This window comes from Saccostrea echinata, unplaced genomic scaffold (genome assembly GCF_033153115.1).
Source record: "Saccostrea echinata isolate AGI-Se365-2 ecotype Australia unplaced genomic scaffold, CSIRO_AGI_Sech_v1 ptg000059l, whole genome shotgun sequence".
Classification (NCBI taxonomy): Eukaryota; Metazoa; Mollusca; class Bivalvia; order Ostreida; family Ostreidae; genus Saccostrea; species Saccostrea echinata.
The window spans coordinates 353221-379701 of NW_026889808.1; the positions used below are offsets into that span (position 1 = coordinate 353221).

At 34.3% G+C, this 26481-nt stretch overlaps 2 protein-coding genes across 2 annotated transcripts in view; one reads left to right on the forward strand and one right to left on the reverse strand.

The window, feature by feature from the left end:
- Positions 1 to 20841: 20841 nt before the first annotated feature.
- Positions 20842 to 21489, forward strand: LOC133174773 (uncharacterized). Its single transcript, XM_061309868.1, has one exon. The coding sequence runs from the start codon at positions 20842 to 20844 to the stop codon at positions 21487 to 21489; it is 648 nt and encodes a 215-aa protein (XP_061165852.1).
- Positions 21490 to 24125: 2636 nt separating this feature from the next.
- The window catches only part of LOC133174823 (uncharacterized), a 33122-nt gene continuing 30766 nt past the window's right edge, over positions 24126 to 26481 (reverse strand). The window contains exon 26 of the mRNA XM_061309924.1: positions 24126 to 24747. Within this exon, the coding sequence (XP_061165908.1) occupies positions 24542 to 24747 (206 nt within the window). The 3' untranslated portion in view covers positions 24126 to 24541. The remainder of the gene's footprint in view (positions 24748 to 26481) is intronic.

A 26481-nucleotide genomic window follows, 5' to 3' on the forward strand; every position in this document is an offset into this window, starting at 1 on the left:
GCTAGCTAATGGAAAAAAGGACAAACCTTTATGATATTTTGAAACTGTCAGTTAAAATCCTCAAAGGAAAGATAGAATTTCTTCCTGTAAAGAGAAAACAAATTTTTCTATTAGAATATATTGTATAATTAAATCACTTTTTGAAAAATGTCAGTCAGATGTTTTGATAAAAGGACAATTTTGTCTGTCATCTTAGTGACACGGGTCACATGCGCATTTTAGTGTCTTGCCTGAAACGAACATATTCGTGCATAAACATTGTTATCGAAAGACCTCAAACATCCACCCATGGCACTATTTTGTAGATCTGGATAACACTTTTTTGCACGTAAAATCGTTATGCAATTCTGGAAGTACACGTATTTCCGTAAATTGTGTACACTGACCTTTTATACATGTATTTAATATCCTAATTGCAGGACTAACTGCCATTTTGAATTCTTTTTAGACGTTTTGTTGTTCCAACGTATTGGTCGTAATTTCATGCAAAGACCCTCATTACTTAGTCTTGTTTACTATATTAGCCCAATTTCCTCATTGTATATAATTGTAATTGATATATCTTAAAAATAAGGCTACTGTGTGCACCTCACCTCACCTGTAACCAGAACATCCACCAGCTTACTCTCGTATTTCTAGTCCGTGACGCTCCCAACAGTTGTTTTGTATGGCAAGCCAATGGTGCAAGAAACAGTTCATGTTGTTGGTATATTATCCAAATAAAGCAGAATTTCTGAATTGTTAAAATATACATGTAGATGTATCAATACGTACAGATTACTGTCTGTGAATTCGTCCTTTCGCCGAACTCCGAATGTCCTCAACATAGGAACGATGTTGATTCTTCTGGGGCAGAAAGAGTTCATCAATATATAGGTTTAAATAGAAGTGTTTTGAGAATGTCGATCTTATGGACATTTTCGGTGTCTGTTACTCCAAGTATGATTCGACCAAAAGGAGGGATGAACTAGTAAGGCAGGGAGAATAGAAATGGTCAATGACATCGAATACATCCGAAAGACCAAGAATTAAGGGGCAATGCTAGACTTGATTTCAAATGCTGAAAAGAGGACATGGTATGCTCGCAACAAAGCAATTTCAATTGAATAGGAGGCGCAATCAGCTGATGAGGTTGTTAAGTACAGATCGAAAAAATTCTCTTATTTTTTAAAATTTTCTTCTGGTAGATATACGTTGTCTAGCGCCCTTCAAATCTGCAGAAAGGGTAAAAAAAGAGTTAGCAAGTGTTTTTCATCTTGAAGTCCAGGATTGAGGAAGAACTGTTGAACTTTTCTTGTCAATAATTGTGTTGTTGAGGAGGTAAAGCTGCCTCTGATATATCATAATGACACGATTCCTCTTTTTATGTCCCCCTATCGAAGATTCGGGGGTATATAGTTTTTGCCCTGTCCGTCCGTCAGTATAGCTGTTCGTCTGCTTGTCCGTAAAAACTTTAACCTTGCCCATAACTTTTGATTGGTTGAAGCTATGGCTTTCATATTACACATGTGTATTCCTTGTGACAAGACTTTTCTTTGGGTACCACCATATTCAACCTTTTGACCTTGATCTTGGAGTTTGACCCAGTTGTGAAAAATTTTACTAAACTTTAACCTTGGCCATTACTTTTGAACAATTGGAGCTAGGGTTTTCATACTTTTAGGTGTAATCCTTGTAATAAGACCTTCCTTTTGGATACTAATAACTTTGACCTTTTGACCTTGACCTTGAAGTTTGACCTACTTTTGGAAAACTTTAACCTTGGCCAAAACTTATGAACGGTTGGTGCTAGGTCTTCCATACTTCACATGTAAACCTTTTGAAAAGACCTTCCTTTGGATACCAACAATTTTGACCCTTTGTCTTTGACCTTGGAGTTTGACCTATTTTCGGAAAACTATAACCTTGGTTAAAACTTATGAACAATTGGTGCTAGGGCTTTCATGTTTCACATGCGCAATCCTTGTGACAAGACCCTCCTTTGGATACCAACAATTGTAATCCATTGACCTTGGAGTTTGACCTACTTTTTGAAAACTTTAACCTTGGTCATAACTTTTGAACGGTTGGTGCTAGGGCTTTCATACTTCATATGTTATCCTTTTGAAAAGACCTTCCTTTGGATACCAACAATTTTGACCCTTTGACGTTGACCTTGGAGTTTGACCTACTTTTGGAAAACTTTAACCTTGACTATAACTTATGAACAATTGGTGCTAGGGCTTTCATACTTCACATGCGTAATCCTTGTGACAAGACCTTCCTTTGGATAACAACAATTGTAATCCATTGACCTTGACCTTGGAGTTTGACGTACTTTTGAAAAACTTAAACCTTGGTCATAACTTTTGAGCGATTGGTGCTTCGGCTTTCATATTTCAGCTGTCTATTTCTTGGGAGTAGGTCTTTTCTTGGGCGCCATTAATTTTGACCATTTTACCTTGACCTTGATGTGTAACATACTTTTGGAAAAAACTTTAACCTTTTCCCTATCTATTCAACGGTTGCTGCTAGGGCTTTCATATTTCACATGTATATTCCTCGAGACAAGACCTTACTTTGGGTACCAACATAATATTTGATTTGCATTTGAGAAAGCTTAACCTTTGTTATAAGTTGCTATCTTGTTTCTTTTGAAAAAGGTCGTATTCACACTTAACTACAAGACTGAACACAAAAAAGAGAAGCAGTTCAATATCTATCCTTGTGAAGTGCAAGGCCAGTCCTATGCATTAAGCTTTCCCGCATTCCATTTTGGCAAATGCTTAACAAAATACGCCGAAAGACCTACGTATCATAGTGAATACTTCAGCATAGTATCACCTAAATTTTAAGGATACTACAAGAACATCGTAGGTTAAAAACTAAAGATTCCGAATTTCTCAAAACATGCAGAAACAATTAGAGGGACCATGTCCGATCGAAAGTGGTAGAGGAGGAGTCGCGGATCAGAGATTCTCTGGCGCCCCCAATATCATAGATAGAATGGCAGTGTCAAACTTTTCCCATTGGACTCCAGAAATATTTGTCCGATAGTAACGAAAAATTGGAGGTGTTCAGTTGTTACATTAAAATTTTTAATCTCAAGTTTAAACCGTTCACGGTAGTTCAGTCGGTAGAGCGCTCGCTCCGTGATCGGGAGGTCGTGAGTTCGAATCTCGGCCGCGACTGACCTAAGTCGATAAAAAATGGGTAGCAACTGTTCCTTCGCCATGCGCTCGGCACTTTGAAGTGAAAGTTGCGGGTCCTTTGGATGAGACCTTAAAAACCGAGGCGCCGTGTCACGGCAGGCGTTGGCAGGATAAAGATCCCTCACTGCTCAATGGCCCTAAGTGCCGAGTAAAGGTCAAAATTTGAAGCCCTTCACCGGTATATGGTGACGTCTCTATATGAGTGAAAAATTCTCGAATGGGACGTAAAACAACACACAATCAATCAATCAATCTCAAGTTTAATCCCATTGCGTGGGCTCCGGGGTTAATCAGGATGCCATGGGCTTACTTCAGGTTATGCATGCGCGAGAATGCTATATATTTCGCACCCAGGACAACTTGTCCTTAGGAAAATTCGCCATGTTCGAATTAGAATTCGCCATGTTCGAATTAGAATTCGCCAATCATTGGCAAACCTCGCTTTAAATCTGTACATCATATTATTAATTCATTAGCGTATTCAAATGAATCTTCTTCTTTATACATATGTTTTTATACGTAAACAAAAACAAAATTTACTAAAGTTATGTATATGGAAAATTCATAAGATCGGGAGTTTCTATGCTACAGCATTTTAAAAAGGAGTAAGAATTTAGTTAACTTTCAAGATGAATTAAAAACTTAATTCAATAGCTTGGCTTTAAAAGATAGAACAGTCGTCACCGGTATCATTTTTGTCGTAGGACGTAATTTCAGTTGAAGGGGGGGGGGGGCTTACAAATTCTTAAAAAAGAAAAATTTTCATCTGACGTTTCTTGAGGGGGTACGAGCGTAAATGAGCTTAGATCTCTAATGTATAGTTTATACTGGCAAAAACAATATTGAGGGGCACATCTGTAAATTACCTTCGTAGTTTATAGTAAAGTTGGCTGCAGATCTGTAGCGTTATGGTTTTATGTTATGGTCAAAGACTAAAATATAAATTCATAACGCTACAGTTCTGTAGCAATGGTAAAGTACATGTATATTCATGACTTGTGTATATACTGGCAAAATTTTTGGGAAGTGGGGGGGGGGTACCCCCTCCCTCCGGGTTCTAGGGTTCTACAGGCCTGGCATAATATGTTATCTTCAACAGAGATGTCTTCACTTTCAAGGAGAAAAATACTGCTAAAACTGTACATATTTTAAAATCTGAGCTGGGGCAATAGTTAGGGAATAAATGGATGACCCCATTTAAAGGTTAAGACTACATTCAGTAAACAATAAATTCCTTATCCAGGACCTGCTCCCATCATTCATTAATACAGATTTAGTTATTACATTAAAACGCTAAATAATAAATTTATAATGAAAACTTTCATGTTTCAAGATAAAAGAAATCTTTTTTATTATAACGCACATTTTCATTACAATCCAGAATTTCTTTTAGATTTCCGTTAGAAACACATGCCTGTGATCCACATATTGTAGTCCTTTTTGATGGACAGCAACTTGTCTAGTTATAGATAAGTTTAATCTTTTGATGTAACAATGGTATTTAATAAAGATGTAATAAAGATTCTGTGAAAGTTTCATTAAATTAAATTCAGTGGCATAGATGTTGACCGTAAGAGCTGGGTACCCAAATAATCAAATTGGAGATGAATTTCATTACTTATTGGAATGTAATGTGTTATGTAATATTTGGAAAGACTTTTTGTTACAGAAATACTAAGTACATCCAAATATTATAAAATTCTGTAATTCATTGACAAATACTGATCCAGCATTCTTAAGATAATTGTGTATATTTATCATCACTGACACTGTCTATCCTCCTGTAATCTCTGTGTAAATTTATCATCACTGACACTGTCTGTCCTCCTGTAATCTCTGTGTATATTTATCATCACTGACACTGTCTGTCCTCCTGTATTCTCTGCTCGTCCATAATTATTGTAAATATGTATATATGTACCTCTTGTACCATTCATATGGTTTTTGAGAGAATAAATGAATGAATGAATTAGAAGATCAATAATTAAAAAATGCAGTAATTTTTTTTTTTAATATTAGAGTTTTACATGCATGCTTAAGTTAAAGGTTGCATTTAACTGATTTATTTTTTCATCATTTCATGCTGATTTTCTTTCTTTCCGAATTTTAAATAGATTTATAGTAATTACATACAGAAAGATAAATGAATGGGAAGCGGTACCGGTGTTCATTCAAATATAAATATTTGAATGGCAAAATTGGTCTTTTTACAATTCTACATTAAACGTTTCCTTGTTATAAATGTATCTCTTACATATCATTCCGAACACAGAACACCGGGGGGGGGGGGGGGGGGCAGAGATTCTCTAGCCACAACCACTTTCAAAAGTGAAAATGAGAATGGGAGTCAAATGACTTTCTTCTCGAGGTACATCTGTCTGGGGCGTTATTTTAGTCGCTGTAATTTGAATTTGCTTGAAGTTAGCTAGTATTTATTCCATACATAAAAACATCGGTCTATTGCTAGGAAGCAGGTTGAAAGGTGACCGGAAATCCTCATGTACCATTGTATATGGTTTGAGAGAAATAAACAAAGAAACAAACATATGATATTTGTACCCCTATCCCCACCCCGCTTGAAAAGCAGGAAGAATATAAGTATGGAATGCAGGCCTCTAAGTAACCTCTAAAATTTAGGCGCCAGCTGGCTCCCTATCAGATCTCATAGAAGGCGATTCATTGTGGTTTTGCCCAATAATACATTGAGGATCTTAACTGTGTTCCTTTGGATCTGGGGTAATATATTTCTGGTTTACGTAAAACACCTCTTATCCGTGAAAACAGGAGTTCGGATATGGCAGCCATGGAAGTCTGGAACAGTCGAATTTATTAAGCCGTAAATATTCGTTTTCGTGCAACATATAATATTGTAAATTAATTTTACAATATAAACTGTCCAACAAACTGTCAGAAGTATTTTTGCGACTGTTTGGCACTCATTTTAATTTTTTCCCTAATTATAAATGATTATTAAGTAGTGTTTTATTTGAGATATATTTTATCAAATTTTCGACTAATCAGCTGTATTTTACAGCTTTGTGTGTGTGTTTATAAAGATTATTTTCACATAAGTATTGTTACATGTAACCTTGTAAAACGCTGTAGAGTATTTTGTAATAAATATTACAATGCGCTCTATAAATGTTGTGTATCATGATTTATATAATTGGATATGAAAATTAAATATTATTTCATAATTTATTATTATTGGACGATACATGATTATTAATTGTATGAAGTTTTAATTTGTTGAAATACATGAATTAATGCAGTATATATGCACGGCAGGGTTTTTTTCCTCATTTGAGATTTTGAGTACATATTAGCCAAATAACACCAGCAACGTATTTCAGGCTTCAAAGCTGCCCGATATAATCAAAAAATGGTGCTTGCACCAATATTTTTTGTCTACATTATCATTTATACGAAATACAATTTGTGAGTGTTTTACAGATTAAAGGAAAATGTTTACATATACATGTAAAGGTTATAGCACTATCTTGCACGTCAAATACGTTCAAAGGGAGGTAAATCTTTCTCTAAATTTTTTTAACAAAAATCAAAATGAAATCACAAATACAAATTTTAAGGTTAAGTAAGTTCGCCAGTCGTGTACATTTAGAACGTAGTAAAGTTGGTTAGTTTTGTTGGATTTCAGTACATGTTATTTTTTCTGGAAAAAGATTCCTTGGATAAGATTCATGTATAGATCTATGGGCATGAAAAATCAATGGAGATTCTTGATGTTTTCAAATTAATTTTTAACAACATCGACATCCAAGAAAAAATACTAGAACCTAGAGAACCACTTGATGATAAAAGGACAGAAAGAAAATTATAGAACACCCATTCTCCTTTGAATACTTGTATAATGATGGAATCCTAATTCAATCGACGAAGAATCCTACAAGGATGAAATTAATTTCGTTAAAATTTCACCATTTGAACATTTCATGTTTAGATAATATAATTGTAATGTGATTCCAATGATATTATTCCAAACGTTCTTGAAAGAGGATTCAAATATGTATGTACATAAAAGAGTAGGACATTCAATCCTTGTTATAGACATGCACTTTCTCTGATAAAGGGATTCGAAAGCAGGAATTATAGCCATTTTTCTATATATGTAGCAGACAATCAGAAATAGTAAATTGTTGGGAGGTACAGCTGTAGCTAGGTCTATTTGACCCTTGGCCTTTGGTGTATTTTTTAATTAATTCAATTTAAAAAAAAAATATTTCCCATTTTTTTAAAATTATAAATTATTTTGAAATTGAATTCATTCTAATGTATATCAGAGGGTCATGCAAAAACCTCTGTCTCGCCGGGAATAACCGCAATTTAGACTACTGACATAAACAAAAAAAAAATATGTTTACGAATTTTGATTTCAGCAATAGAGATATGGTTCAGTTTACTACATGTATATCAAGTCTGTATTCGACATCCTTCTACAGAAATTAAAAGGATTTTGTACGCATTATTGCATTTAGGACTATTTAACAGAAAGTATTGTCCGAAATTATACCAAAATTCACAATTACCAGACTGGATTCCACACAGATGGTTACTTATCAACAATTTAAATCCGGAAGACGGTTGCTATGATTGCATATAGATGTACATTTACATAATGCGAATACGCGAGTTACATTTTTTTCTGCAATGGCACAGTTCAACCTTGTAAAGGCAAAACCATTTTATTCCCTTAAGTGCGACGTCGACATGCAGTTGCATTAAAAATTATTTTGACATGCGCATCATAACATGGAATAATATTATATAACATATATACAAAATGTACACTATATTTGCGAAAAAATATATATACACAAAGGACGAGATAGCCTAAACGCTGTTTAAGACCAATGGCTTACAGTACAGCGTTAACTTGGAACGCATTCTACTAAGTAATGTATTCTCTAAATTTATATATAAATATAACATTTTGTTTCTGTCGCGATAAAATCATTATTTAAAGGAGATGGGTGAACATGACGAGCGATAAGCCTATAGTGTGACAAACATGAAGATGAAAAATTAAATTTCTATTATATCAAAATTTTCCTTGATATTTCGTCTAACATTAAAATATACTTTATGTAAAATCTCTACAAATTGCAAAAATCCCTCAAAGATTGAAATTACTTGCCTGTGAAATATTAGACACACACTAAAGCGGGCAAAAAAGAGTCATTTTCGCATCGTATAACACTATTTTTCGATATGAGTGGGTCTTCGCTCCACCTTTTTGAAAGTTAATCCTCAAAGTTTGCATAAAAATATACATTTTTTGGCTACCAAAAATATGGAGCAATGACCCACTATACCTTAAAAATATACTTTTATGACATAACATTCGCATCTTTTCGAGAAATACTTGAAGTCCATTAAGTCAAGGGTCATATCACAAACAAGATTTAAATGCCAATGTTCGTCAGGACTTGTGTAGTCTAGTGGTTTGCGTGCTAGTCTCGAAAGAAAATGATACTCAGGATTTTTATTGCTAGGGTTCGAACCCCACGAATACCACATTAATTCTTTTTAATAAAAGAATAAATTTTTCTGAGAAAATTTTCCTCAGAAAAGTTTTGTTTATCACAATTTTATGAATTTCAATAATGAGAACTTTACTCTAAATATTAAATTCACAAACTGAACATGATTTTTATATTTCTGAAGCTATAGGCTTTCTGCACGTTATGTTCGCCCATCTCCTTTATTAATTTGCGTTATTGATATTTCTTAAATAACACAGAATTGTGAAAAGTTGTTTTAATCTTTTTTAATTCATTGTACATATATTATTAATGTCGCAAACATAGGAAATCTGTTACAAATAGCGAGATCAAATTGGCACGGTATGTACCCGTACAAGAAACTGAACAAACCATAAAACGTCATCTTCGCGGCAGACATTTCGTACATGTACATATATCACAAGAGTGGAATGTTTAAACATCAGCTGTCCAGGGTCTTTATGGAAGTGTGCATGGGGGAGGAACACAATCTCGAGTCACTATTGCGAAGTTTATATTTCTCACGTGCTTTCTTATAAGTCTGTTTACTTGCAACACAGCACGTGGATGTGTCGTCTGCTGATAATATATCCGGGGAAATCCCAGTCAAGGACACATTTGGTTCAAACTCAGATGAACTATAAGTTACACAACCGTTGTAACTGACGTCTGCGTCATCGTCCCAGCGTGTGTCGTCTGGAACTTCAACGTCCACTTCCTCTCCAGGTGATGTCACTTCCGCTTGAAGCACATTATGACATGCTTCAATGCCTTGTAACCAGTTCTGACATTTCCTAGTCGTCGCTTCCATCACTATGGTTTCATCATACACTTTACACAAACCAAGTTCTTCTGGATTAGCGTCCGCGAGGGACACAGTCAAGTCGTCATTCGGAATATCTTTTTCAATGCACGCCTGGCTTCTAGTTCGGTGGAGTTTAGGGCGGGGTCTTTTTGTGGATTTCCCTGGTCGCACACCAGGATGAGTCTGACTACTGGGGGAGTGTTTGGACCCCCCTCCACCCTCATCTGAGGATGATCTAAGATCAAGCCAGCATGGCGGTTTAGGGGGTTTTGTGATTCCAAGTACAGAGAGCGATAATCCAGGACCACTGGTTTTTGCTGGGTTTCTCAGCATTTTAAACGAATTTTTACATCCATGATGTTACAAGTAAATAACAATCCTGTATCCAGAATACTATATATTAAGGTGAAGACTCACTTATCCGGAATTCACAGAAACTTCTCATTGAAAAACATAACTCTACACACAATGCCATAATTCCTGCCCACCATCTTTTTTTTGTTCCTCAGCGAGATGATAATCCTTTCAATTAGATTACCGTGTATAATCTGCTGCCGAGATTTCCTGCCAAGATACAGTGGGTTATTTTTAGACGTGGCGGTGAGCACTAAGCCGATCCCTGCATCATTCTCAACCTGCGGCAAGACATTAACGCTCCTGATCGTCCACCCGTAGGTAGCCTTCTCACAAAACACCGGCTCTGGAGGAAATTGTCACCATTATTGCACGCTGTACCCATGAATGAATCAATTAAAACTATATTTGTTACGGAGTCATTTTATCGAGTACACAACGAAAACATAACATTCTGAGGGGGAAAAGTTGGCAAGTGTGATCTACTCATCCCAAATCACATTGCAGACGATAAAATCCCCGCACGTGTTTGTTTCTGTACACAGACGGAGGGCAGTGACCGCGCACGTTCTTCGCACAGCTACCACACTAACTGTTCGTAAAACATAAACGGATTTTTAAAGTGAAATCCGGATCATTAAAACACGGTCTATTAATTTGGAGTCCAAGTTTGATTAAATTTGCCTTTCCTCACGCGCTGCACGGCAAAGCAACAATTCTGACAGAATGTCAGACTCAATCAACATGGTGTCGTGGTGAAATTATATATCCTAAAGTACGCCGTACGGTATGTAGGGGATATGACACCTCAGAGCTCTTTCTCCATATCAAATGTAAACAATTGAAAATTTACACGAATTGTCACAAATTACAAGATAAATATGGCGATATTTAAAGGGATACTTCTGCCCGTCAGCATTGTGACCTAAAACAATTGTTGATATATAGGATAGGTATTTAAAGGGAGTCCCCTTGTGTTAGCGTACTTGAGAATTCCATTATGAGATTGCTGGTGTCGACTCCCTGGGTCAATAGGGATGTTAAATCGCATTTGTCGTGCTTGATGGGGTATGTTAAAACCCACGGAGAAAACTGATTCCTTGGTTCGGCAGACAGGACAAAAAAATATTGATCATTAGAACTATTGAAAATCTTTGAAATGGAAAAAAAAACTTTTTGGCACGCAGAAATGAAAAGAGTAACTTTGACAACGATATCGATTAAAGCGACCTTTAATTAATTAACAAAGTGTAACTGAGACCGACAGTGGATGTCCGAAAATAATTTAACCACGTTCGCACTTCGGAAAAAACCTAATTAAAAAAACAATGCTTAATTACACTCGATTTTATCCGGCTAATTAAAAACTTTTTTCCTCTCCCTGAGAGGAAATGGTTTGTAATTGAAATACGATCTTCAATTTTTTTTTTAAAGAGGCTGGGGGGTTGTAGCCATTTTTAGACTATATTGATCTCCTTTAGAAGAAGAGCTCCATATGAAGATATAGAAAATGATCAAATTTTAAAACTAAAATTTTTCTTTGCCAAATGATAGTTGACAGCTTAAGATATCATATCTAAAAAAAATTAAGTTAAATCTGGTGGTTAATTTGTTGACCTCCCAGCCTCCTTAAATCACAGTGTGATTACTGCATGTTTCTTGGAAAATCGTGTACATAGTACATTTATTTACATTGTTTTATAGCAACGCTTCTGTCGCTATGCGTCCCGTTTTGCATAGCGACACAGAGGTATCATTTTCCTTACGGGGCTCAGTTTTAGGGCCACTTTTGTTTTTAATCCATGTGAATGGTGTTGCTGACAATATGATAACTTTATGTAGATTATTTGCAGATGACAATGCTTTACAGCATTCATCTCAAAATATGAGAATTATTGAAAGAAATCTTAATCAAGATCTTAATGCACTGGAACTTTGGTAAAAAATAGGTTATAATTAATGAAATTCAACCCCTCTAAAACTAAAGCAATAATTTTCAGCACAAAGAAAAACATTGAATATCCAAGCTTCTCTTTCAACAATGTCAGTTGGACATTGTCACTGAGTACAAACACGTACTTGGAGTATTATTTTCTCATGATGCTAGTTGGTCATCACATTGCTGGCTAGTGCCTACAAAAAATGGCTCTATTAAAAAGTTACAATTTAAAATTAATCGAAAATCTCTCTCCCTTATGTATACGTCATTTATAAGACCACAACTTGAATATGATTCTGTGGTGTTGGGCTGCTGTCAAAACAATGATAACGATAAACTAGAAAAATTGCAACTTTATGCTGTACGACTATAGCCTCTAAAGATTCACTTTACTTCGAAACGGGATGGGAACCACTTAGTTGTAGAAGACAGGCAGCAAGATTAAAGACATTTTTTACAATGCGTAATAATTTATAATTAGTAGCAGATTATCTAATGGACATACTTCCAGATATGTGATACAATACATCTAGCTATTCTACTAGAAATTCTGAAAATTATGATATTCCAAAATGTAGATTACAGACTTGTAAATCATCGTTTATTCCTACTGTAGCTAAAGAATGGAACTCATTACCATTTGAAAATACTAGTAGATATTAACAAGTAATGTCAAATTTTAAATCTAAAATAAATATAAAAAATCTGCCCCTTGCACCATCATATTTTGAATACGGTAGCATGCGACTGAATGTTCTCCAGACCAGACTTCGACATAATTGTGCTTTGAATATTGACCTCTACATATATAATTTAATCTCAAGTCCGTAATGCTCATGTGGCCAAAAAATAAAAAAAAAAAAAGATACGTATCATTTTATTTTTATTAAGTATAAAGAAGCCAGAAAAGAATTTCTTGATAATTTTTTTATTATTTGATAAAATTCACATTTTAGATACACATGTTTTATTATGGGGGATAGATTCAATGAGTGCTGCGGGGAATGAACATCTTTTCTCTATTGTTCAAACTTTTATTAAACATTCTGGCAGATTCACATGTTAGTATTAGTATTAATATAAACATATTTATTTATATAAACATGTTTATAAAAAATTAAATGCATGATTCTTTAAAATGCATTCATTTGTAAATTTCACAAATACTGAATATTTTGAATGTACATATTTAACTATGACCTGATTTAATCTTTGTAATTTACATGTAGGGAGAGGGCGTAAGAAGTTTTTAGAACTTGTGCCCAATCCCTTTGTAATTAGAAACTACAATAAAATACACTGTATGTTAAAACCAAAAGCATTTTTATGCCCCCGTGTCGAAGATTCAGGGGTATATAGTTTTGCCCTCTCCGTAAGTCTGTTTAGCTGTTTTTCTGTTTGTCCACAAAAACTTTAGCATTGCCCAAAACTTTTGATTGGTTGGAGCTATGGCTTGCATATTTCACATCTGTATTCTTTGTGACAAGACCTTCCTTTGGGTATCATCATATTTGACCTTTTGACCTTGGAGTTTGACCCAGTTTTGCAAAATTTTACCAAGCTTTAACCTTGGCCATTACTTTTGAACGGTTGGTGCTAGGGCTTTCATACTTTACATGTGTAATCCTTGTGACAAGACCTTCCTTCGGATACGAACAACTTTGATCCTTTGACCTTGACTTAGGAGATGGACCTACTTTTGAAAAACTAAAATCTTGGCCATAACCTTTGAACGGTTGGTGTAAGGGCTTTCATCCTTAACATATGTAATCCTTGTGAAAATGCCTTCCTGTGGATATCAACAACCTTGGACACAAGTTTGGAACAATTGGTGCTAGGGCTTACATATTTAACATGTCCATTCCTTGTTACAAGAGCTTCCTTTGGATACCAACAATTGTAATCCATTGACAGTGACCTTGTAGTTTGACCTACTTTTGAAAAAAATAACCTTGGCCATAATTTTGAACGATTGGTGCTACGGCTTTCATATTTCACATGTGTATTCTTTGTGAGAATGCCTCTCCTTGGGCACCATTAATTTTGACCATTTGACCTTGACCTTGATGTTTGACTTACTTTTGAAAAACTTTAACATTTTCCTAACTAGTATCTTATTCAAAGGTTGCTGTTGGGGCTTTCATGTTTCACAGGTATATTCCTTGAGACAAGACCTTACTTTGGGCACCAACATATTTGATTTGCATTGGAGAAAGTTTAACCTTTTCCATATGTTGCCATACGGGGGCATCAGTGTTTCACAAACACATCTTGTTTTTTTTCTTTTTGGGGGTGGGGTTGGGAGAAAAAAAGATTTAAGAATTAAAATTCAAAAGACAAGGGACTGAATGCTCACCTGGGGTAAGTCGAGAAAACAACGATGATATTTTGACCTATCTTTAATGGTAAATTGACAACACCAATTGACTTCAATCTACACTGTGTGGAAATGCATTAATACTGATTTGACAAATAACATTTAAAAGAAGATTTATTTAATTTAACCCTTATATATTCCAAAGAGAGAGAGAGAGAGAGAGAGATGTCTATCTACCGGATAATCTAGTTCCGTTTGAGTGCATGTTTTTTTTTTTTTTTTTTTTTTTTTCTAATGAACATGACATATATATAATTTTTGGACATGCAACAAATATGTCTAATACGAGGGGTTATCAAAAAGTTCGTGGACTGATGCGATAAAATTAATATTATGTAGTTGTTGATTAAAAAAATTGTAGGGAACATAAAACAACAAAAGTTTAAGAAGTGTTGAAAAATTCAGCTTGATATGTTGATAATTTGCCAAATTATCATTAAATAAAAAGGACATTATATGATCACCCGGCGCTGTCGCCGTTTAGTTTCATGACGTCCGACAACGTCATTGTTTCTCAATGTTCGCTCCCTCTGCCTCAATACACTTATCTTGATGAGATTCTCTGGAGTAAAGTAAAGACCTAAACCCGTCTTGTTTATATGACTTTACAATATCATGAACACCTGATTTCAATGCATTAATATTGTAAATATTAAATCTATACATAGGGAAAAAAAATCCTCGCTTAAGGTATTCAATGTATAATGAAGGGATTTTGAACAATTTTGAATGATTCTAAACTAGTTAAAAATGCAATGCTAGATAACAATAAAAGTGAAATGAACCAAATTCACAAGACTGATAACATGTAAGAAGCCGGTCATTTTGCTCCTTAAAAGTTTTTGAAGAGTTATCTGCCCTTGATGAAAAAGAGAAAATTTTTAATTTGTCGAAATATCTGCGGTAAATGTTTCATTTTATTTCATAGTTAAATAAAGAGAGAGTTTATGCATATTTTCACCAAGAGATTTTATTCAAATTCAAATTACTATTTACAATATCTTAAAAAACATGCGCTGCCCATAGACTTCAATGTTAAATTCAAGGTGCAATTGATTGGACAATAATCAAAATTTGGCAAATTCCTCTGGTGGAGCATTTTTATTTAATTACACCTTCATATTGCTACCATAATCAAAAACCATGGACCATTCATTAATTAGGTACAAAATATGGTCGTTATACATTGAATACCTTAACCGTGTGTCTCTTTTCTTGCTAAATCTGTTTTTGTATTTAAAAAACAAGTACTCAGGATGTATTTTATTTCTTGTAGTCTGTTTAAACATTTTCTAGGTCTATGTCAGGTTTTTCAGGGGCTGAAACTTTATAGAATGTTGTAACATGACATCCTACCCCCTTTCGAAGTCATTTTTAACCCCTTTATTGTTTGGACATTCCCTATAAAATCTACAATAAAATTTCATAGAATATACAGAATGAGGTAAAAATTGCAACTTTTACGGGAAAATTGTGTCATATCACATGAGTGAATTAATGGGATTTTCGGATGACAAATGCTCAGATTAGAAGAGTTTTTCTCAGTTACACTCAGGTAGAAAATACGTCATGTTCGAGGTTGCGCCGCCTTGACATACCATTGCTTACAAAATCATTTACTATTCACTAAAAAATAAAACTTGTGATTTATAGTTTATTTTACAGATAGAAAAGAAGATGCTCATTTTTAATGTTTAAAAATTCATTGAAGTACCTTAAGCGGTTTTAATTTTATGACGCTAGTCCACGAACTTTTTGATAACCCCTCGTAATTTAAATGAGAGGAATTAATGATGTTTTAGAGACGTTTGGTTCATTTTCATCAATACCGAAACAACAAGCAATAATTAAATATCTAATGCATATTGCAAATAAAGTTGAGATGCAAGCAATTTTAGAATAAACTCCAAGTAAAACTTCCATGAAACCTCAAAAACTACAAAGTAATGGAGTCACTTTAACAAAAACATAATCTGATTCAGATATCCATATCTGAGTCCCAACGTGCATTGGATCCATGTGCTATATACATTTTTAACATACTTAGTGATAAATACAGGTTTTAGATTTTGCATGTGCGATATGCCTGACATACATGTACATGTAACAGTAGCCATATCAGCTTCCAGGGCTGATACGGATCATGCAGGGCTCATATGGTTCTGCAGGGTTGATAGGGATTTATATATTAAACCTTAACACCTGAACACATTGGCCTAGCAAAAGCACAGATTAGTTCAGTATTGAAAAGATTACCTGGGGGGTGTATTGAAAAGATTACTGGGGGGTTGAATTTTAAACTACCTGATGATGCTTCCATGTCAGTATAACAAATGGTTTTGTTGTACTTAAGAAGATTTTTAAAAAATTTCCCATATATTCCGTAAAATTTTGATCCCCCATTGTGACTCCTCCCTATCCCAGGGGTCATCATTTGAACAAACTTGAATCTACACTACCTAAGGATGCTTCCATATCAATATGACTAAACATAATTTTTATGTTCTTGAGAAGAAAGATTTTTTCTCTATGTTCTTATGTAAAACTTTGATCCCCCATTGGGCCCCACCCTACCTCCGGGGGTCATCATTTGAAAAAAATTGAATTTACACTACCTGAGGATGCTTCCATATCAAAATGACTAAACATAAGAAGAAAAAATTTTCCTATATGTTCCTATGTAAAATTTTTATTCCCCCATTGTGGCCCGAGTCGCCCAACTCATCATGGATTTGCAATTCTTCTTCAGAAGAAATTTTCTCATATATTTCTATTTAAGACTTTAATTCTCCATTGTGGCCCCGCCCTACCCCCCGGGGTCATGATTTGAACAAACTTGAATCTACACTACCTGAGGATGCTTTCATATCAAAATGACTCATCATGGCTTTGCTCTTCTTGAGAAGAAGATTTTTAAAGATTTTTCCATTATATTTCTAAGTTAAACTTTGATCCTCCATTGTGGCCCCGCCCTACCCCCGGGGGTACAAACTTGAAGCTACACTACCTGAGGATGCTTTCGAATAAATATAACTCATCATGGCTTTGCCGTTCTTGAGAAGAAGATTTTTAAAAAAAATTTCCTTTATATTTCTATTTAAAACTTTGATCCTCCATTATGGCCCCGCCCTACCCCCGGGGGTCATGATTTGAATAAATTTGAATCTGCACTACCTGAGGATGCTTCAATATAAGTAAGACTCATCATGACTGTGCTGTTCTTGAGAAGATTTTGAAAGATTTTTCCTTTATATTTCTAAAAAAAATTTTGATCCTCCATTGTGGCCCCGCCCTACCCCCGGGAGTCATGATTTGAACAAACTTGAATCTACACTATCTGAGGATGCTTCCATATAAATATAACACATCATGGCCTTGCTGTTCTTGAGAAGAAGATTTTTAAAGATTTTTCCCTTATATTTCTATTTAAAATTTTGATCCTCCATTGTGGCCCCACCCTACCCCGGGGGTCATGATTTGAATAAATTTGAATCTACACTACCTGAGGATGCTTCCACATGAGTTTCATCTTTCCTGGCCCTGTGGTTCTTGAGAAGAAGATTTTTAAAAGATGCTATTAATTTTTCATTAATTCTTCATTATCTCCCCTTGAAAGAGGGCGTGGCCCTTCATTTGAACAAACTTGAATTCCCTTCTCCCAAGGATGCTTTGTGGCAAGTTTGGTTGAAATTTGCCCAGTGGTTCTGGAGAAGAAGTCGAAAATGTGAAAAGTTTACAGACAGACGGATGTACGGACAGCCAGACAGACGGACTACAGACAAAATGTGATCAGAAAAGCTCACTTTAGCTTTCAGCTCAGGTGAGCTTATAAAACGGTGATAATGTACTACAATTTTTTCTTCAACACTCTCTTAACTTAAATTATTGTTCTTTGATATGAAAATTTAAGGCAGTAAGTGATTATTTATTTTGCATTTGCTCAAGTAGATGTGTGCTGGATTTCATTATTAGTAAGCATGTAATAAACATAATAAAACATACCCTTTTCCACATCACATCCTGTATCAGCCCTCGACCAATATCAGCCCTCGGGCCTTCGGCTCTTTGGCTGATGGTGTTTCGTGCTGATACAAGATGTTATGTAGAAAAAGTATATATTATTCTATATGTATCATCTTTACTTTTTCTGGATGCTGTCCTTTATCAGAGGAATGATAAGTCTTGTCAAAAGAAGAATCATCAATTTTGTTCGAACAAATATGTAATTCAATAAAACTGTCCAAGCTTACATCCAATTCGTCCAAACAATTTTATCTATTTTTAATTTCTTCTAACATACGAGTATATTAAATTCGTCTGAAGGAAGAACATATATTTGTCCACACAACGGTTTCAAAAGTGGGGGGGGGGGTGCAACTTCCCTAAAAAATCTAACAAGCAAAAAAAAAAAAACCTAAACTAATCAAAAAGTGAGGGGGCCAACTTCCCAAAATACTTTGACAAACGAAAAAAAACAAGCAAACAAAATATCAACCCCCCCCCCCAAAAAAAAAAAACAAAACAAAAAAAAAAAAACATTATTTACCGTCCAACCGACCTTACTGCAACAAAAAAAGGGGGGGGCATATAAAGGAAAATTTACTATAGCAAAATACTATACTCAGAACAAGTGGGGGGCCTTGTCCCCCGCGTTCTACGGGCCTGCAATTTTATATATTTTTCTTGGATTCAACGGCATCGTGCTCTTGCTTTCAATTCCGTATTTGTAAATTAAAGTAATGGCCTTCATGCAATTTTGTAAATTCGTTAAAGATAAAAAGATTCTGAAATTACTCAATGTATTTGCTTAGAAGGTCATAAGACAATTACCAAGGAATAATCAAGATGCTGACTTTGATTTAGACTTTTCAAAGTCCTGTATAATCAACTTATTTGTCAGTATTCTTCCTCATTTCAAAAGTTGATAGCATAGAGAGCATGTTTTTAGCGTACCGAATAAGTTTGGAAACATAAAGATCATTTGTCAACGATATTGGGATATTACTGTATAAATACATGTGAGAAGTTGGCAATGGAAAAACCGATCTGGAGGTCATCCCGTTTGTTAGATATTTCAGTTATTATTTGGCCTTAAGCGTCTACAATAATATGACCCCAACCTAATCTTAGTGGGTCAGGCTGATTATCAATAGACATGCCCTTGCGGTTGTAGATAAGAAAAAATCCAGCATAGACATGTATTAATTAAAATTTTATCCCCAAGTTAACTATCACTGTAGTATCAATAACTCAAACAAACCCGAATCAACATGCTGAAAGAATGTCTGAGTATTGAAATGATTAACTCTGCAGTCTCATAAGCTGGGTACCACAATTATTTTTTTAAATAAGTAATTCTATCGTTTATCAATTCATTTTTGAAGAAAAGTAGAGTCTGACATATCCAAAATATATCTGCATGATCCTATACAAACCTTCTAATCTGAACTTTACTAAACATTGCAAGGCTAAACCACACGGTGATGAATAAAATAAATGATCCCTTATTTTAGCCCAACCCGTATCTAACCCTATAAACTGCAAAAAATGAATCTTGAATCCACACAATGTGGGGAATATTTGCCATTCGATATGAATTCGAGTCCTCTTGCAACTACTGAAATTAAAAAAAATCTCAATATTTTTTCAGATCAAATAGATATCTTGTGTAATATCATAATATACACCTGTGTGTTTACATTTCATTGCACATCGTACTGAATAAATGTAAAGTCCAACTTCACAATCCTCAGGTTATCTACGATGCGTACAAGAACAAACTAATAACTAAGTCACTGACATCCGGCAAACATGGCTGAAAGCCACCCAGAGGAATATTCATTGGGCTCTCCGCTGGTGCACATTCTAATGTGTGAATCCCATGAATTACCTATTGATATAGTATGTGACGTTTGTAATCAGTTCATTTGTGCTAGTTGTGCCAGATGCGATCATAGAGATCATGATTGGAAAACTCTATCCACAGCAGCCACCCAAGGGAGGAGAGGTTTGCTTCAATTCCTGAAAAAGATAAAGGAAGAGGATCTGCCTGGAATTGATGACTGAAAAGAGAGGGAAGATTCCACAACAGATCACAGAAAATAAAGAACTGTGTGACGCTGAGATTGAAAAGCTACAGAAGCATTTTGATGAGCTAATATCCGGACTGGCAGAAATCAAAAAACGCAATGAACAGAAATTGAGAGAGAATTTGGTAAAAAAGAATGATCAACTGAACCTTGCAAAATCTGAGTTAGACAAGATGAAGAGAGGAATTGCTAACACAGTTGAATTCATGGAGGAGAACAACAGCACCATGTCAGATTACAGCTTGATTGACAGCCATAGAAAACTGACAAAAATGCTGTCTGAATTGGAGGTTCATATGACAAACTGTGAATATTCAATGAGGTTCACTAGAGGTGAAATAAAGATGACTTAATTGAATCTTTGATTGGAAGATTTTTGGATTTAAATGTTATTAATGTGAGCCAAATAAACTAATTTAATATGGTGATAGTGAAATAGATTTGTTGGAGGCATTCAGTAAAGACCAAAGTTACATCAAAGAATTTTTATCACAGTCTGTAGAAAAAGTCAATACACAAGGTGCAAAAGAACATAAATTTAGAATCACTGGTACATGTGACAAAATGTGTGTGATTGATAACAATGTTTATTTTATTGATGCTATTAACACTTCCATCAGCTGTCTGTCACCATCAGGATCTGTCTCTACAGTCTTCAGTACAGATTCACTGGTACCAAGAGGAATCTGTCAGTCAGTGAGTGGTGGACTACTGGTCACCTTGACAGAAGCAACATTAGATCTCAACACATTAGAGTCACACTGCAGATATCTGCTGAGACACATCACAATGACAGGTGACGTCATCCATGAGTATGAGTACCAGGAGGACGGTGAGACCAAACTGTTAACATTGCCATACAGAATCACTCAGAACGGTAACTGTGATATCTGTGTTGCAAACTGTACAAATGAATTTACATGTGTTCTACTGACTATGTCTCCCTCTGGTCGCATGAAGTCTGTGTACCATGGACAGAACCTGACAGAGAACTTTGATCCATCTGATGTGGTGTGTGACTCCCTCTGTAACATCCTTGTTACTGACCCACGTAACAAACAGATCCATCTGCTGAGTCCTGATGGAGAGTTCTTAAAGTTCTTACTGACAGACAATGAAGTGAATCATCCAGTCAAATTATCACTGTACAAGTCTACATTGTGGGTGGGATATGATGAAGGACTTGTCAAAGTATTTCAATACAGTGTTTAAATTGTAATATAAATGTACATAGTATTTGAATTCATTTCACATAAAAGAGTTGTATTTTTATAAAAAATCATCAAATTGTATCAACAACAGAAAAAATAACCTTAATATATTTTATATGTAATAACGTCACGCTACGTTATCTCCAACGTGTAGCGTATTAGGACAAAATGAGACGAAAAATGAAATATGTTTAGCCATATTCAATATGTTATGTCTTTTTAGGTATTAATCCTTTGTCAAAGACCTTCATAAATACGACTGACATATAAAAATGAGCATATTGACGAACATGTCGGAGATATCGATGGAATAGCACATAATGAAAAATGTGCTTACTGATTTCACATAAAATATTATAGGTACAATAAATCACGTGTAATTGTTATTTATTCTAGACGCATTCTTGAACTTGACTGTCATAATTTCTCGGCAATTGATTGTAAATTTTCAGCATGTAAAAAATGACGCCATAATCGCATTCGTTTACAAACAGTGCGGAGTTTCCCGAAAGTGACGGAGTAAGGGTAGTGACGAGTTAGGGGGTTTGGCAATATATATGTATAATCAAGTGCCTCTGTGGTCTAGGAGTATGATTCTTGCTTAGCAATTCCCGGGTTCAAATCCCGAACGATCCTTTTTTTCTTGGATTAACTAAATGATATTATTATACTTCTGTTAAAATGTTTCCTATATAAAGTTAAGAAGGTAAAATAACTATCTTTATAGTCTTAAAATTTCCACACATAGCAAAGCTATACCCCGGGGTATAGTTTTTTTTGCTATCAACCCCTCGGAAAATTTTCATGCAATTTTTGCCGTCAATTTTGATTTCCTGTAATCAATCTATAGACTTATGATGTCATCCTGACTTCAGTAGCATTGTGACGTCATCAGGATTTCAGCTCATTCTAGCAATGTTACATGTATCTCATTCCAAATACTTGTTCAAAACGTTTATAATTATTTTTTTTTCATGTTTTTACTATCGAACTGTAGTATCAGGTAAATCCAACCCTCAGAAATTATGATATACATCAGTATAATAATTTGATTTATGATATCTTGAGTCTTATTTAAAGTATTTACTTAAAAAAATTGCTATTATATATAACATTTAAGATCAGACGATACGTTCCTCAAATATCTGTTTTGTATACCTTCGAATTATGTGGAAAATATTCCAAAATTTTAATTACCTTCTGATTTCTAAACTGATTTCTAATTTTCTTTAAAAAATGAAACACCAAAAAATGTGTTATTGGCTAATTAAGTTTTTTTCCAAAAGGATTTTATAGGAAAAACATCCTCTGGTATCTTGCACAAATGCCTGGTAAGGTACCTCAATTTTTTGCGAGTAAACATGTTAAAGTAGCAATACTTCAATGACAAAATCTTAGAAAAAAATATATATTATTGAGGAATGTATCGTCTGTCCTTAAATTTAAATATACATGTATGATGAATTTTTTTTTTTTAATTTGTTTGAAATTTTGACTCGTCTGCTTTCAGTTTATGATATTGGGGCGACCTTGGTTGACATTTATATTTTTACTTATTTTGAATAGAAATAACATGAAAAACTGTAAGTTTTTCCATCTTGTAAAAATGGGCAAACATTATTTACCTACCTATGTGAATTAAATCTACAAGAGAAAGGTATACTGCTGATTTCTGAAAAAAAAAATTCTGAATAAAAAGCGAAATTTAAAATTGTAAACGAAATAGTCTAACCGTGTCCAACCCCCTTGTTAAGTTATATGCATGTATAGTTGTATACCTTACACAGTATCTGCTTAATTGAAAATGGAAAACAAATAAGATTTCAAAACTTTTTTCATAAAGACTTAGATTTATAAAAAAAGAAAGCAAAAGACAAATTTTCAATTGATGAGTATCTTGTAAAATATTTTATCAAACTTCTTGTATAATAAATGTCCTACAACATTTATTAAGGTACACTTAAATTAATTTACATCTGTCAACACTCTAACAAAAATAATAAAATATAAATTTGTTTTTGATAAGCAACTATACTACATTACAGATTAGAAAAGAATGCATGCACACTTATATTTACAACTATATTTACACTACTGTAATCATATAAACATTCAGTTTGTATATATACAAGTACATGTAATTCATTCAAGCTATAAACAAAATGCTATCAAGGAATTGGCACAAATAAATAGCATATAAAGTCCTTATAGGTAACCAAAAAAATGCAATGTAAAACAATGTTATGTACCTACAGCTGTAGTATCAAATACTCAATAGCTTTCCCTAGGTACCTGTAATATATCAGTGAAATATTATACTTTTTCAAAGGACATACCTAATTAAACAATATTCTCATCCATTTTGGATTTTGTACCACTAACAAGGTAAGTCATTTAATTGTCACATTCATTTGACAGCTGATAAACATGAAGAAATGTGTAATTGTTCAACTGTACATGTACTATTAAATAAATTTCAAAAATTTATACTTAGTAATCCCCCCCCCCCCCCAAAAAAAAAAAAGATAAACAAAGATGAGAGTTCCACTTGAATAGAAATGTATCATGCACTGTGTGCATACAACAGGAAGTGTTGGAACTTTGTAGGCTTCCCTAAAAAGAATTGTGAGACAGATATTTGAAGTTTTGAATATGAACATTTATTTAATACAAAGTCTTTCTTCATCTCCAGTCGATTAACATAAGTACTGAATGGGCACTATCACAGAGAAAAAATAGCATTTGTACATGTACCCTGTGACACAAACTGAAAAGAGAGACACATACACTGATGATAGTAATGGTACATGTAAATGGCACTTCTCATTCTATATTAAGATGGTGTTCCCATCACATGATGCAAAAAAGAGCACCTTGGAGATGGTGTTCAATACAGCTGATGGAGAAACAATTGTTTCATTTGTTTGTAGACTTGAGTCTTAGGCACCATAAGTAAACCCACACAGGTATTTTCATCACAAGATGCACATAAATTATATTCATGATCAATGTCTTCATGGTTTTAGAATTCTAATTTTAACTTTTTTCTTTGTCTACTCAAAGGCAGGACATCGGAAGAATGGAAACTGGCTGACCAGTAGTTGTCTTGTGTTTTCAAGTTTACAGACAAAGTCTGCAGGGATCACATCTTTACGAGCAAGGAACCATGGGTAAAGAGAGCCAGACATTACTGTTACAGGTGACAGGAAAGACAACTCCAGCAGGGTCTGAGCCACACTCACCTGTAAATTCTGACTCGCTGTAAAAATAGATATATCATTTACATATATAAAATTCTGTGATTAATTTTTGTATAATATGCTTGTAAGCAAAATGTATTCCGTCATAAATCACACAAGCATGACTTCTAACATGGTCAAATGACATACTGTCACAATTTAAAATGGAAATGTTTTATCATATTACATTATAACATAATTAAACAAGAGGCCCATGGACCAAAAATGCTCACCTGAGTTTTCTTAGCCCCTACTATTCTTAAAAAGAGATTTCTAAGATTGTTTTCCTTTACAAACCGATGAGAAGTTTGACCCCATAAATGGCCCCATCCTAGTCTCAATGGGTCAGGCTTAATTAAACTTGAATCCACAATACAGGGAGATTCTGAATATATCAATAATGCTACCCTTGTAGTTCTGGAGAAGAAGGGAAATAGATTTTCTAATCTATACATGTATTACCTAAAATTTTTCCCCAATTTAAAACCTCACCCCATCTTGAGTGTCAAAAACTCAAACAATTTGAACCAACGTGGTAAAGGAATACCTGTATATCAATATGATTACCTCTCCAGTCTCGTCAGCTGAGTACCACAAGGGATTTTTTTTCTAAATAATAAATTTTATTATTTTACTCAATTTTTTAAATGGGAAGATAGAGTCTAACACATTTAATATATTCCAACATGATCATAAAAAGACCTGCCAATCTGAACTTCACAAAAGAATAAGATTATAGAATAGAAAAAGATTTTAAAAAAAGGTTTATTCCTTATTTTATCCCATCCCTTACCCCAATCTCCATAATTTGAAGAAAAGAAAAAACCAAATGGTTGGGAGTATCTGCATGCCAGTATAAATTAGCTTCCTCATAAAATAAATATTTGAATTCAATTTCAAATCATATAAAGAAATATTTTCAATTTTTTTTTCTACTTCAAATGGAAATATTGTAATATATTTACATCCACTGAATGTATCCACTGAATCATCTCCTTTATTTCTTATGAAAATCATTGCTTGTAAGGAATAGATTGCAAGGGTCCATGAAGAAAAATCCTCTCAATGAATTTTTCTGATATAACTTGCCTTATGTTAATGTTATCAAAATATGAAAGTATCAACTATGATCATCAGGGTTATAAGAATGATATGGTTGCCATGGTAACCACAGTTTTTCAGTATTTTGATATTTATGTGGAGAAATTTTAAGGAATGCCATACAGGTATCAAAATTGAAAAAAATAAATAATTTCCAACAGATATTAAATAATATGCTTTATATTCATTGAAAATAAAAATTTATCGAAAACTATTGATAGAGGAGTAATGCCACCGTTGCTTGGGAAGTTCATTGTAAATTTGCCGTACTTAAATTCCCGAAGAAGATCAAGCTAGAGGATCTGCCTTGGATTGATGGGAAGATAGAGAAGATTCCACAACAGATCACAGAAAATAAACAACTGTGTACATGTAACTCTGAGATTGAAAAGGTTCAGAGGTATTATGACAAAATAATAGCCAGGCTGACAGAAATAAAAAAAAAACGTCATGAACAAACATTAAGAGACAATTTTGATTCAATGCTTCTGTACAGTTTAACCTAGGCACCAATTTTGAGGATTTTTCTGTTTCTCCTATGTAAAACTTTGATACTTTATTGTAGTACCAACATTACACCCAAGGGCAATAATTTGAACAAACAAAAATTTAAAGAGGGTGTGGCTCTTCATTCGAATACATTTGATTCCCCA

What these genes read in the sequence shown, in the direction of transcription:
- LOC133174773 (XM_061309868.1), top strand. Translation starts at nt 20,842, where the DNA reads ATGTGTGTGATTGATAACAATGTTTATTTTATTGATGCTATTAACACT.